Here is a 14785-nt window from a genome sequence, read left to right on the forward strand (position 1 = left end):
CCTTTAATCCCAGCACTCAGTGGGCAGAGGCAGGCAGATCTCTTTGAGTTTGAGGTCAGCCTGATCTACAGAGTGAGTTCCATGACAGGCCAGGGCTACACAGAGAAACCCTGACTTGAAAAACCAAAACCAAATAAACCAAACCAACCAACCAAGCAACCAACCCCAAAAGATAAAACAGACCCTTTTTCATGTTGCATATCAATTCAGATACTTTAAAAAAATCATTTATTTACTCTAAAGAACTCCATTTCATGGATATTGCTGATTTCTAATCACTTTTTAATTTATCTTTACTTATAGACATATACTTGTTTTACACATTAGTAGGGTTAAATGTGATAATCCATACATGTACTGAGTTTGCACTCATCAAATACAACTTTTTATCCCCTCTTCTACTTTTTATCCATTTCCCCCATCCCTACGGAATTAGTATTAGCCTGCCATTGTTCTTCTTCTTCTTCTTTTTTTTTCCTGTTTTGTTTCGAGACCAGGAATTACTAAACCACAGATGTTGTCATCAAACTCACCATAGTCCAGCCCAGCCCTCAAGGTTATAATTCTTCTGCTATGCGCTACTGCCTGATTTGACAATGCTGGATTGACTTTGAATTCATTGGACAAACTGACTCAGTCGTGGTATAGTATCCTTTTGACAAGAGTCAGTACATCATCTTGATTTTATTATAAAACTGTTTTAATCTAACATCAATGTATTATTAGAAGATGTTAGAGAACATTTTAAAAAACTGTTGTTGCTAGGCACCTTTAATTCCAGTACTCGGGAGGCAGAGGCAGAGGCAGGTGGATCTCTTCCTCCCTAGTCCTGCAAGCTGGAGGCCAGTCTAGTCTACAGTGTGAGTTCCAGGACATCCAGGGCTACAAAGAAACCCTGTCATGAAAAATAAAAGAAAAAGCAAAAGCAAACCAAACCAAACCACAACCCACAAAACTTAATTGTTTTAAAATTTGTATGCTGTCTTTGAAGACTGAAGACTTTTTTGGCACCTAAGCTTAACATCTTACTCAAGGTGTGGTTCTTGTCCACACCTTGTGGACCTAGGCCTTAAGATAACCATCTCCTATTTTACAGATGCATGTGATCATTTTATTTTCAGATTTCGTCAGTCTTTTCTGGTATGTATTTTTCTAAGACACTCAAGATCAAATTTTTACTTAGCTAAAGTGGTAACATTAGTAAGACACCAAGGCTATGTCATCTATCTTCTGTTTCTTCATTCAAATAAAGTCAAAGTGTGCGTCCTCCTTAGAAACTACACCTCAGGGTGGCTCTGGTGCTTACCTTCTCTGCTACTGCTCGCACAGACTGGACGCTCGTGCCATACAGATGGTTGTTATACTGGCCAGCTTCAATGAACTTATGCTCCTGGATGTCTTTTTCCATCTGTTCCCTTGAAGTCACAAAATGATAATCTCTTCCATCCACCTCATAATCACGCTTTGGTCTAGTTGTATCTTCAATAAAAAAGAACTTGGGGAAGTGTTTCATATTTAAAAACAGAACAAATACATTTACTTAATTTGTTGCTTTTTAGAAAGTTTAACACAATACTTTTAAATCTAAAAAAAGAAATAATATTGAGGCTGAAGGAGTTTATTAACAGTTAACCATGACCTTTAAAGCAGTTCTATTCACTTTACCAAACAGTGACACTAAATGTTAAAAGTTTTCATCTGAGTTACTCACGAGGGACGCAGGATCCAAATTTGTCGGGAAATTCTGAGATTAAATCATCATTTACCCTGTCTTTCATGGGTCCCAGAATAATGACTGGTCGAGTATAATTGACTATAAAGATAAACACATGAAAAGGTATAAACACTTAGCAAACACAAATGTGTTTTATTTCAGCAGAGAAGAAAACCATTCTAAAGAATCTCTTCTTTGTTCTTTTTCTACATTATGTTCTTCTGTAAATAAATTGTTATTAAAATCTCTGAAGTCAATAAAGTCAAATTTAGCATCTTAGTTCAATATATCACCAACATCTCATTATAAACAGAAAACAAAGTATAGTGTTTTCCTGGTGGGTTCTGAAGTTAAGAACTAAGAAGGCGGAGCAGAGAAGGCAGGAAGAACAGAACAACTGAGTGTAGGACGTGATGTAACGACAGTGATCTAGATGACTCAGCAGACTACACAGTGGGTCGTGCTGACGACGGAAGTCGGTGGTGAGCATCAGCCCAGTATTCTGGTTGGAGGAATTAGATATAGTGAGGAAGATACAACATATGGAATAAAAAGGGCCTAGAAACCGCCTGGGTAAAGAGGATAAGAAACTATGAGTTTAAAAGCATCTCTGACAGTTTTAAAGTGTTATTGCAAGGGCAGTAGTAATTCAATATTATACATATTGAAAAGAAGTGGCTTAGGAATATACCATCAGTAAAAACCAGTTAATATAAAATGATTTGGTTCTAATATTCTGTGTATTAAACAGTGCTTCTTGAAATTCATATATAATTTTTCTACATATATAGTTTAAAAATAGCAAAATTACAATACAGTATTTTTCCATCTGAAAAATCAGCATAGTCTCATTTTCCAAACTAAGAAGCATATTTAATTTCATTTTACATTAACTAATCAATTTATTATAATTAATTTCTGTGTATGTGACATGGTATATGTATATGCAGGAGAGAGGATAACTTGTGGGAGTGGCTTATCTTTTTCCACCATGTTGTTTTTGGAGATTGAACTGAGGTCATCAGGTCTGGCAGCAAGCACTCTTGTCCACTGTCCATCTCACTGGCCTTGAATATATACTTTTTAATAAGGCTATATATACAACATGAACGAACTGCACAAACCTTCTTGTTGATTCACTGGCTCATACGATAAAACATATTCTTCTTGACCACCTACAGAGAGTGAAAGCAAGGGTAAGACAACCTGAAGATAACTGGTCAATGTGCCCCTCCTCCACACAACTCACCACTCTACACATAAGACACTAGGACAAAAGGTACTATATCATCAATTATCCAAGCAAGATTTAGAACAAAAGGGGAAATCATTAAACCATAAAGGTAAGCTTAATAAATATAAGATGAAACATAAACGTACTATTTTTTCCATAACTTAATGTTACTATGTGCTTCCTTTATTTATAGATCATCAAAACCATTAAAACCTTTACTTCTGGCTGGATATTTAATTTACTGGAGGGCTGCCTGAGTTTGTTCCCCAGTACTACAAAAAGCAAACAAAACTGCCTCCAAATAACAACCTCCTCATACCAAAACCCCAAACCAACAAAAATTCCTTCTTCTGGTATATCACACATTTACGACAATATGTTCTATGGATATGGGACTGCTTGCCTAAAATTCCAGCACTAGAGTCTCAGCCTCAAAACAAAAATCAAAATCAGAAAAACCCAGTAAGCCACAGAAAATACTGTTTTTGTTTCAACTGACTGTATTTATCTAAAGCTATATTTTATTTTAAAAAACAGTGTAATTTTGCTTTAATTACAAAAGCATGGCATCTGAAATTTAAAGGAGCTTTGAAAATATAATAAATGAAAAAATCTAGCAGCTATGTGAGCTCTGTGAATACCATGAACATAATTAAAACTCTAGCTGTAAACATGTACTATAGCAAACAACAAAGACTCAGTGACTGAATGAAAGCAATGAAAACTGAATAATATATCTGGGAAATGTTCTCTCATCAAGATTCTGTCACAACTAGGCTTCTTTGTGATTGGTTCACAGTGCGTGCATTACTACATGCGTGCAGCTGATGGCCTTCTAAGTCTGTAATAGTGGCATACAAATCTGTACTTGTGTGTTTCCAATCTTACTACTGTAGTATTCCACAACAGATACTTCATGAGCTGTTTTCTCTTTTCCCTTTTTTTTAAATTACTGATATATCTATGCATGGTAGCACACAGATCTCTATGAATTCAAGGCTAGTCTATGTAGAAAGTTCCAGGCTATCTAAGGCTACACTTAGTGAGAACCTGTCTCAAAAACCAAAACAAAACAAGTTACTGATGTAAAATATGGTTTACATACTACAAAACATGCAGTTGGATATTCCAAAACTTAGTAATTCATGCAAATGGTGAGAAAAGACAGTATATACTTTCATTTACCTCTTTTTAGTCTAGAAAAACCACTCAACTACTCTATAGTGGATTCTGGTTTTAAGTAAATAAAGAAATAATTTTGCCATTCTTCTTTCTCAAATTACATAGCTATTATGTAGAAAAAATATCCAATCAGTGAGTGAGGGTTGAAAGTATATACTGCCAACGTGAGAGTCTGGGAGTGGTAAGGGATCAACCTTTGGAGCAGCCACACTCGTCTGTAATCAACATTACTTTCAGTTTAGACAGCAGTAAAAAGAAGTTAGAAAAACAATTTTAATTTTTAAGTTGTTAGAATTGGTATCCACATACTCTCCGCTTTCCATATTCCAATTTGACTAAAAATAAAAATCCTTATTTATATAGCCCAATTAACATCAAGAGTATAACATTAAACATTAAGAAAGAAAACTATTACTTTTTGAGCAATGGTTGCATAGAATAAAAAGGAAATAAACTAACAATCATTTAGCATCACTAACAAATATCCTTTAAATGCTTATGTTAAAAATGAAATTACTAAAGAAAATAGGAAAATACATGTTCATTTCCTATCAGATATTTACTTTTTATAAGATAGATACATACAAACCCAAAGACTATGTATAGTATACATAAATTAAGTTGGTAAATGGATTCGTTTTCATTAAAACCTTGAAATTAACCTGTCTCTGTATGTACGGCTTGAGGACGCCTTACCCAAAATGCTTGCAACAAAAATTTTTTCCAATTTAGAGGTTTTTGCATTTAAAATATTTACACGGCCAATCCTGGCCAAGCAACTCTGAAATGAAAAATTTGAAGAATAGACGTTCTAAGATCTGAAACTTTCAGAGTATCATGCTGGTGCTAATAAGTGTGAGTTTTTGGTTAGAGATACTGAACCTTCAGATGATTTCCTTTCTCAGGTCTACAATTTTACTTGGCTTTTCCTGGTTTGTCAATCTTAGGCATCTGACTTTTAGATTTCATAACATATTGCTAAGAAAAAAGCCACTCAAAGGTACTGACTACTTCTCTTACAAAAGAATAGGTGACATGGAACACTTACGGTAACTACTTTCACTATCGCTGGCATTAGAAGTTACATGCTCTGAAATTGAAGGAAAATGAAAAGAAAACAGTCATTAACTTAAAAGCGGATAAAAACAAATTATCAAAATTAAACAAGGTGGTATTGTAAATGTTGAGATATGAACCACATAAAATTCCCCATAAAAAAACACAGAATTTTTACGAAGCATTTTAGATTTTCCATGAAAAAGTTAAATTTTCAACTAAATTAACACAAATTAGCACAAGGAAATACCTGACGTAAAAGAAAATGCCTTATTCTTTAAATACAGTTTATGAACAAAATTTTCTGTAAAAACCCAAGTAGAATACACAACAGATAAAACATAAATCTTGAATTAGTTCTTAAATACCATTACCATAAAATCCAAAAAAAGAAGCTACATTTGGTACCATTTAGTTTAGGAAAAACCACCTAAGGGCAGAGAGGCCACTTCCTGATGGGGACAAGTCCTTTCATCATTTACCACAGCCACCTGAATCTGTGTAGATGACAACTGTCTCACAGGTAATGAGGAAGGGAATTTGAGATGCATCGCTGCGTTTTAATAGGTCAGCATTCCTTAGCCACTGTCCTGTGACAAGAGACTACTCTCAAGAACAAGACAACTCCCCCAGCAAATAGTAAAAAGCCACTTAGCTTCTGTTCCAAAGCTGCCCCATTTCGTACCAGGTACTCATTGCTCAATAAGTATCTTTCTATCTATCTTCCTTGAATAAAAGACCAAAAATTTTATTTAGAAAACCAAACAACAGAAACTTTCAAGGACAGAGGGAAACCTAAATGTCTAATGCTAGGGAGAGAAGAACAAGAACATTTTAAGTTTGAGGCCCAGGTCTGCTCAGGCAATTAAGCAGTTCTGCAGAAAGAACAGTAGACCTGCATGAGAGTGTAAAACAAACCTGCTGATTTTAAATTGCAAAGAAAAAGAGCAATTCTATCAAAAAACTGTGTGTGTCGAGGCCAGAGGTCAACACTGTCTTTTTCTCTGGATCTCCACCTTATTTTCGAGACTGTTTTTCATTAAATCTGGAGCTCACTGATTGGTCAAGACCTACAAGTTCCAGGGATTCTCCCATTTTCACTCCCAAGTGCTAGGATTATAGGTGTTAGGATTATGCTGGCCTTCCCTCTCACCTGGCAGGATAAACCCAGACAGTAGACTGTCCCTTTATAAGAGACAAGCTCTGCCCATTCCCAATCTCTCCCTTCCTGCTGAAGCAAGCTGGTCTCTTCTCTCTCTACTGTTATTCTGAAGAGGCAGCTGTCTCTTTCCTTTTCTCCTCTCCCTATCTCCATACCCTCCCAATATCTTCTAAATAAACTCTCCATACCCAAGCTCTCTCTGCATCGCATATTCTGTTTTTGTCGTCCCCCCCCCCGGTTCCCCACCCGCAGTGGGATCTGCCAGGGTCACTTGCCTTGTAATCTTTCATTGGTGCTGTGAACTAGACAGGCTCTCCCATCACCCCTCCTCTCCTAGGGCCTGTCCTCTGCTCTGCCAACACCTCACTAGGTCCAAGAGACACTGGACAGTTCCAGAGCATGGAAACAGTGAGGCAACCAGATATTCCAGGACATGGCCAGCACTCCAGCTTTCTCAGGTAGGTGCCCCAAGATTTCCATGGCTATAAATCAACAGGAAGCAGTCTTGAGAATCCAGAGCCCCTGTTCCTGCCCCACCTATTCTTTAATTTCCCACCTTTTTATGATAAGAGAAAGATGGGATTATGATTATGTTGGCCTTCCCTGCCACCTGGCAGGATTAATCCAGACAGTAGCCTGCCCCTTTAAGAGCAAACTCTATCATTCCCAATCCCACCCTCCTTCTGAAGAGGCAGCTTTCTGTCTCTCTCCTCCTCTTCCTCCCCTTTTCTCTTTCCCTACCTCTCCCTTCCTCCCCTCCACACTTCCCTTTAATAATATTAACTGGCATATTCTGTTTCTTGCCCTTGGTCCTGGTCCCCCAACAGCAATGGGGCCATCCAGGGTCACTCATGCTTCTTTCAACAGGCATGTGCTATTCCACTAGGCTTTTAAAAAATATTTATTTATTTATTATGTATACAATATTCTGTCTGTGTGTATGTCTGCAGGCCAGAAGAGGGCACCAGACCTCATTACAGATGGTTGTGAGCCACCATGTGGTTGCTGGGAATTGAACTCAGAACCTTTGGAAGAGCAGGCAATGCTCTTAACCACTGAGCCATCTCTCCAGCCCTGGCTTTTTGTTTTTTAAACATCAGGTCTCCATGCTTGTATGACAAGTAGTTTGCTGACTGAGCAACCTCCCAGCCTTAATGTACAGACCTTTCTTAACCACAGTTTACATTCCAATTATGTATACATGTATGTATGTTTGTTTTTTTAATTGAAACAGGGTTTCCCCTAGTTGAACCTGTCCTGGAATTTGCTCTGTAGCTAAGAATGGTCCTGAGCTCCTGATCCTCTTGCCTCAGCCTTCTAATTGCTGGAGTCAGAGGCATAAGCCCACCACTCTTAGTGTTTTTTTTTTTTTTTGTTTTTGTTTTTTAAAGCCAGGTGTTGGGCACACACTTTATTATGTATACAGCATCCCACCTGCAGGCCTGTAGAGGGCACGAGATCTCATGACAGATGGCTATGAGCTACCATGTGGATACTGGGAATTGAACTCAGGACCTCTGGAAGAACAGTCAGTGCTCTTAACCTCTGAGCCATCTCTCCAGCCCCACAATTTACATTTTAAATAAGGGATTTAAAGTTTTAAAAATAGAATTAGGAGAGGGAGAGTCATTTTTTTCAGTGGTATGGTCACCAAATAATCTCTCCATATCCATGCTCAAAGAAACTTAATACTCAGTGAGCTGCAAAAGGGAAGCAAGCAGACATGAAAGTAAGAGACTTGTGGGAAGAAGAATGGTCCATTGGGACCAGAGAGGACGATGGGATGAAAATAACTAAAATTTATATATGTATGACCCTGCTAGGGAATAAAACAGTAGAAATTATAATGACTTTTTCCTATAAGAAACTTCAGTAAAATAATTATGCCTAACTATTAGAAGTAGAATAAATTAATACATGACAAGTACACATAAAACAGGTAAAGTTAATATTAATTTTTTTCTTTTTCCATGTTCATGTGTTCATATACATGCTTTATATGTATGTGGGTCCGCCCATGTGTGTGGCTGTGCATGCATGTGGAGGCCTGAAGTGGATGCTGACACCCATCCTCAGCAGCTCCTCACTTTCTTCATAGAGGCTGGTCTCTTCATTAAAGCTGGAGCTCACTGATACTGCTAGTCTAACTGGCTGTATTGCTTGTTCTGGGCACCCTTGCCTTTGCCTTCAAAATTTACATGGGACCTGGGGATTCGAACTTTGGTCCTTATAGCTATAGAAGCAACTGTTCTAAACACTGAACTATCTTTTAAATCCCCTCCCATTTCTTTTTCATGTTACTACATGGACTTCAACACAATCATTGAAATTCTTCAATGATATTCAATTTAATTTATAAATTATAATTTACCTGTTAAACATTTGAGTTTGCTTTAAACTGTTTTTAAAATAACATTAATAATGCTAAATTTTTTAGTTTATATCACACTTTTTACCTATCCTATTTTTTAAAAATATTGTTACAAGAGAAATGCCACATTAAAAACCAAAAACTTCTGAAGCCTGTATAAGAATTGGCATTACAATCTTTAATCTCTAAGTTGTGAAAGAAAGAAAATTAGTTATCTGCAGGCCAAGAATAAGTGGGTATGTAGAGACAATGTGATTAATGTTGAGCTGGAAATTACAAAGTAGGGTATAACAGAAGACAGCGTTTACTATTCTACCCTTCAATCTGATATACCATAGAATAAAAAGTTATGATTCTCTTTTTTACTTCACCCACTCACCTTGAACTCTTTAAAGCTCCCAAAGGGATAATACTATAAAAAACTTTGTGTGCTCTCATATTTTCTGTGCTTAGTTCCTCTATAATAAAATTTTGCTATTCTGAGCGTAGGCTTTGGACTAGGATAATCACTTGGTATTGCTTGAGAACTAACAAGAAAAGTAAAGCGCCCCTCCTCTAAAAATAATCTGTTGGGGATGGGGCTGCTGCTCAGTAATACAACATTTGCTTAGCATGGATGAAGAAGCACTTGGCCCAAGCCCTAGCTCTGCCAACATAAAAACAAAACAAAACCTTGAACATAATTTGCCCAAGAAAGTTAGAAAGCTAATACACAGATCACAAGGTGTTTAAATTTACTTACAACATAACAACAAAACCAGACATGCCAAGCAGAGACAAGGATATAAGGAGCCAGAATCATCAACTGGGGCTACGATTGCAAATAAAAACAATCTGGAAAATTACTTGTCAGCACAGTGATCCCTAAGTATCCACCAAAGGTTGTTCCAGGATTCCAGAGGTAAGAGAATGAGGATGTGAATGTGCCTTTCATAAAACTTGTATGATCTGCATGTACTTCCCATTCTCCCCTTTCCTTCCCAGACAGAGCCTTATGTAATCCAGGCTGTCTTGTGATAGGTAGCTAAGTCTGTCCTTGAACTTCTCACATAGCCTCTAACCTCCCAAATGCTGGGACTATACGCAGAGTGACACAGTCGTCACCCATATACTTTAATCCATTTTTGATTCTACAATACTCAATACAGTGTAAATATGCCTAAACTGTATCGTTCAGCGAATGAGAAGGAAATTAAAGCCAATTCAATTTACATCACTGAAGGCTGTGAAGTCAATAATAGTAAATACAAGTGCTATAGAAAGACTTGAGGATTTGTGAAATGCAGGAAGCTGCAGAATGAGGATGTTATTTCAGTGCATTTAGTGCAGTGCTTTGAGTATGTGGCAAATTCAAGATTTATACTTTGCAGATATTTGGATTCTTCTCCCCAAATATTCTGTTGTGAAATATTACTGTAACTATGTAAAGATGTTGATATTTGTTTATGATGATTTGTTTAAACGATGTAAAGGTGTGTTGCTCTGCTTACCTAAGGGACCTAATTGGTCTAATAAAAAGCTGAATGGCCAATAGTTAGGCAGAAGAGAGATAGGTGGGGGCTGGTGGGTTAGAAAATAAGTAGTAGGAGGTGAGGGACGGAGATACCAAGGGCCAGCCATCCAGGTAGCTGTCAGCCAGCCAGATAGAGCAGGACACACAGAACGAAAGGTAAAAGACCCAAGGCAAAATGTGGATGAAGAGAAACAGGTTAAATTAAGAACTACTGAGAAATGAGCCTAAGCTAAGGCTGAACATTCATAATTAATAAGTCTGTGTCTGGAAGCTGGTAGGAGGCCCAGAGAAAGCCTACTACATTTGGGCACCAAAATGCTGTTTTACCTTAGTCCCAGTAGCTGCGCTTTAAACTACAAGGGGCTGTACTGCTCAGGCCGCAGTCTAGGGGAGCTCTGTAACTGCAGCTAAAGGTAGTTCTAACTAAATCTTTATAGTTCTAATAAAACTTGAGATTCAAAGGCTGAGGTGAAAACCTGTGAGCTCAAAGAGCTAAAGACTAGCAACTGCCTAACTTTCTTTCCTAGCTGGTACCCCTGGAAGCCACTCTCTTCCACACTGCCCCAAATAAAAATCCCACTCTAAGCTCCTCCCTGCTACTTCCTGTCACCTAGCTGCTAACCCGCCTCTCTGAGCCCAGGTTAATTTTTATTTAATTAACACAAACACAACACATCTTTACAGAGTTAAACAACTACAGCATAAACAAATATAACACATCTTTGTATAGCTAAATGTTCCATAACAATTTTCAATCTTCAGTTTGCTCAATTCTTAGATAAGGAAACTATGCACATGGAGAACCAATTCTGTAAAGCTAAACAAATGTATACGTATGACCCAATAATTTCTCCCTCTTCTATATTATTTCCCTGAGAGAAAGGCATTTATCTGAGTATCAAAAGACATGCATAAGAATATTTCAGAGTGTCAAGCACGTTCTGTTTGCATATCTGAAGTGTGTAGCTTCATTTTTTATTTTGTTGTGAGCATTTTCCATGCCATCTGTGTGTAGACCAGGTTGATCTCAGGTTTGTGATGCTCTTGTGGTGTCTTCTCAGGGCATGAATGACCTGGTTCTTAACATAATTTTCAATTGCCATATAATATTATAAATACAGAGAGAGCATATTTCATTAACCATTTCCAAATTAAGACAGGATGGCTTCAACCTATATTCTTTTTGTTGTTACTTCTAAATAATGATAAAATTTATCTCCATCTCCAATTATATCCTGAAGATAATCTCCTTGAAAAGGATGTAATGTACCAAAAGAGAAAAGTTTTGAGAAAGGCTATATTAATTTATATTTGTAATCACAGTGCTTTAGAAGGCTACTCTATAGAACTAACTCCATCACGGATTGTGTCTTCAGGCAACGGGTAAAGGTGTCATTTTGTATATGTTGATTACTGGGGAAATAGTATTTTTACACATGCTTGCTGTATCTGCTCATCTTTTGAGTTCTGCTGTGCTAGGAGCTGCACCTGTGGCGTCTCTCAAAGGGCCATAAATTAAGAACGTGTTCTTCAGCTTGGTATAATCAGAAGGTGTAGACACTTAGCAAGTGCAGCCTAGTGTGCAGATTTAGGTCACTGAGGGCACTCCAAGAGGGTAGTAGGACACTAGTCTTTCCAGGCCTTTTCTGTACTTCCTGGAACCATGAGATGAACAGCTTACTATACCACACATTCTTCAATGATGTGCTATCTTGCCACATGCCTCCCAAGCTACAGGGCCAAGTGATCATTGACTGCAGCTTCCAAACTGAGTCAAAATGAACAGTTGTCTTTATACGCCGATTATCTCAGGCTTTTGTTAGTAACACAAAGCCAACACACTTGTCTCATCCCTTGTCTAGCTTTCTAGTGGATAGCCTGTTTCTTGATTCATAAAAAACCTGTACTTGATGCAAATAGAGCCTTCAATTCTAGGCTGAGCCTCTTAATAGAGGAAGAAAGCATTCTCTAAGTTTTCTCTCCTCCGCTTTCCTTTCTCCCTTGCCTCTTCTATTTTTTTCAAACATTTATTTATTTATTATGTATACAGTGTTCTGTCTGTCCGTATGTTTGCTGGCCAGAAGAGGGCACCAGATCTCATTACAGATGGCTGTGAGCCACCATGTGGTTGCTGGGAATTGAACTCAGGACCTCTGGAAGAGCAGTCAGTCCTCTTAACCTCTGAGCCATCTCTCCAGCCCTGCCTCTTCTATTTTTAAGATGCCTGGTGAGCACGATCATTTCAAATTTAACCACGTTTTACCTGTCTTCTCAAACATTTCCTTCCTGACAGGCTGTGTTTGTTTATTCTCTCCAAATGTTACATTGCCAATCACAAGCAATACTACTTGACATCTTATCTGTAACAAAAGTAGTAAAACTAAGTCTGGTTTTGGCACTTGAGTGCTGTGCACAACTCTGCTTATATCAGCTTTTGGACCAAGAAGAAACTAGACAGACATAAGAAACCTATGTGGCTAGCCCAGGTGCTTTCTAAGACTGAAAACTGTGAAAACGGAACGTGAGTGAGTGTGCTCTAGACTGGGAGGAGTCCGTTCTGGAACTATGTCAGGACTTCAACATCTATCGTCTACTGAGTAACGTCTCCTTTAGTCTTATTTTGTGTATTTTGAACTTTAGCATATAATGAAGTCATAAGTATCCTTCGAGTATTTTCTTTATAGTAACGATCAGCCTATAATGCTTTATGTGATAACCTCCTCCATACTCAGTTTTAGAATTCTACTGGTATTTTTCTGTCGCCTTCAATAGTTCTGAATAAAACCTTGACCTTTAGGTTGCCAAGTTAATAAATTCTTTCAATTCCTGTGAAATGAAACAGATACATGTGATTCAATGAATTATAATACACTGTGTACAAAGTTAAACCTCTCACCAAGTGACACTGCCTGATAATCAGTTATTTTTCATACTTTTTCTCTTAAGTTTCAATTCCCAATTAGAGAGAGAGAGACAGGGTGAGGTACTAGGCATATACAACAGCGCAAAGTGTGGGAGCCATAATCATACACATCAGTGTCAGTAAGGGCTCAGTACCCACTGAGTTCCTTTTAAGGAGTATTTTCATAGGTCTGTGGTGCTTCAAGAAGATTCAAAAATTCCAAGTTGATCCATATAACCTCTAAAATATATCAGCCTCAAAATAAATCCTAGAGCATCAGTAATCTGTGGAGCTATTTTCCAGTTACTGAAGGTTTTCATTGACAAATTTTTCTAAAATGTAAAGGAGCTGCCACTAATGACAGGAAATCCGTGGTGCTACCAAATTATATTTTTTAATTAAAAAAATTTTCATACAATATATTTTGATGTTTTCCTCTACCTCAACTCCTCTCATATCCTCTCCACCTCCCTACTAACCCAACTAAGAAGACATACGCAAACATAAAAAAGAGCAAAGGACGCCTAGAGCGAAGTATGCCTGGCAGAAGTACTTTACATATAAAGTACTCTCTTCCGCCTAATGCAAACCCAACTCATTAAGATCAAAGTGAAAGTAAATCATTGAAGTGCAAAAATCCATCACTAAAACTGTAAAATTTATTATTTAATGATGTAGTTCTTGGAAGGCTAACTAGTTAATTATCAATAAAACTACAAGTTTTTAAAATGGCTAATAATTCAAATGAAATGAACAATTAAAAAATTAGCTTGAATGATTATTTCTATGAGTCATGATCACCTAAATTTAACTTAATAGTATTAGGTGACTTTTCATACTTTAACAATTTGAGAACACCTAATTGAAAACTGTAACTCCCTTTGTAGACCAGTGATGGGATTACAGGCATGTGTCACAAGCTTAGTCAAACATTGAATTCCTTCTATATATTAGAATCGGCTAATCTTTATATGATGACTAGTGGATAGAAAGTTAAGAGCAGCAACAAGAACTAGAAGAACAAGAACAACAACAAATCAAAGTAAAAAACCTGGTTAAGGGAGGAACATTAGTTATAATATATTCTATATCGCTTCTTATAGTCTTAAGAAAGGAAGTTACTCAATTTTCCCCTAGACTGCTGCTTGAACTTGATGTCTATTTCACATTAAAACAAGGGTTCTCTAACATATTATTGTAGTGATTTAAACTTGTTTTAAAAAGGAAGACCCAAAGCTTCAAAGGTATACATATCAATATCCTATTAAAATGGGCAGGTGGTACTATTTTAAAAAGTGTTTAAAATGTCTACAGTCAAAAATTTTCTAGCAAAGGTAACTACCAGAAAAATTATAAAACTCAAATGTAACCAAGTTTTTCAAGTGGTATGTTAAAAAGGGAACACAAGAAAACAACAAAAATTGTATTCTCGAAATAAAAATCCCAAGCATGTTACAAACATGGACAGTCTAAAAGCCATCTAAAGCACATACCTCCTCATGCCAGAAAGGCACACTACTATCAATCTCAAATGTCCCTAAGTAAGGAAGGAGGTTAAAAAATAACTTGGGAGTGTTTCGGTCACTTACTCAGGCCTTTTGATCCCATGTCGTCAGGGATCTCCTGTAGAGAGTAGTTCCCAGAGAGCAAG

General features: G+C 37.2%; 1 protein-coding gene across 6 annotated transcripts in view; it reads right to left on the minus strand.

Annotated features, from left to right (window-relative positions):
• Dlg1 (discs large MAGUK scaffold protein 1) overlaps positions 1 to 14785 on the minus strand; it is a 203107-nt gene that overhangs the window by 17316 nt on the left and 171006 nt on the right. For 4 of the 6 annotated variants that reach the window (XM_038346138.2, XM_038346137.2, XM_038346135.2 and 1 more), the window contains 4 exons: positions 5179 to 5220; positions 2839 to 2889; positions 1712 to 1813; positions 1307 to 1479 (listed from right to left, as the gene is read on the minus strand). In XM_038346138.2, the coding sequence (XP_038202066.1) occupies positions 1307 to 1479; positions 1712 to 1813; positions 2839 to 2889; positions 5179 to 5220 (368 nt within the window). Of the gene's footprint in view, positions 1 to 1306; positions 1480 to 1711; positions 1814 to 2838; positions 2890 to 5178; positions 5221 to 14723; positions 14758 to 14785 lie in introns of all 6 variants that reach the window. The other 2 variants (XM_038346139.2, XM_038346136.2) reach the window with 1 other exon arrangement.

The sequence above is a fragment of the Arvicola amphibius genome, chromosome 10 (assembly GCF_903992535.2).
Source record: "Arvicola amphibius chromosome 10, mArvAmp1.2, whole genome shotgun sequence".
In the NCBI taxonomy this organism is placed as follows: Eukaryota; Metazoa; Chordata; class Mammalia; order Rodentia; family Cricetidae; genus Arvicola; species Arvicola amphibius.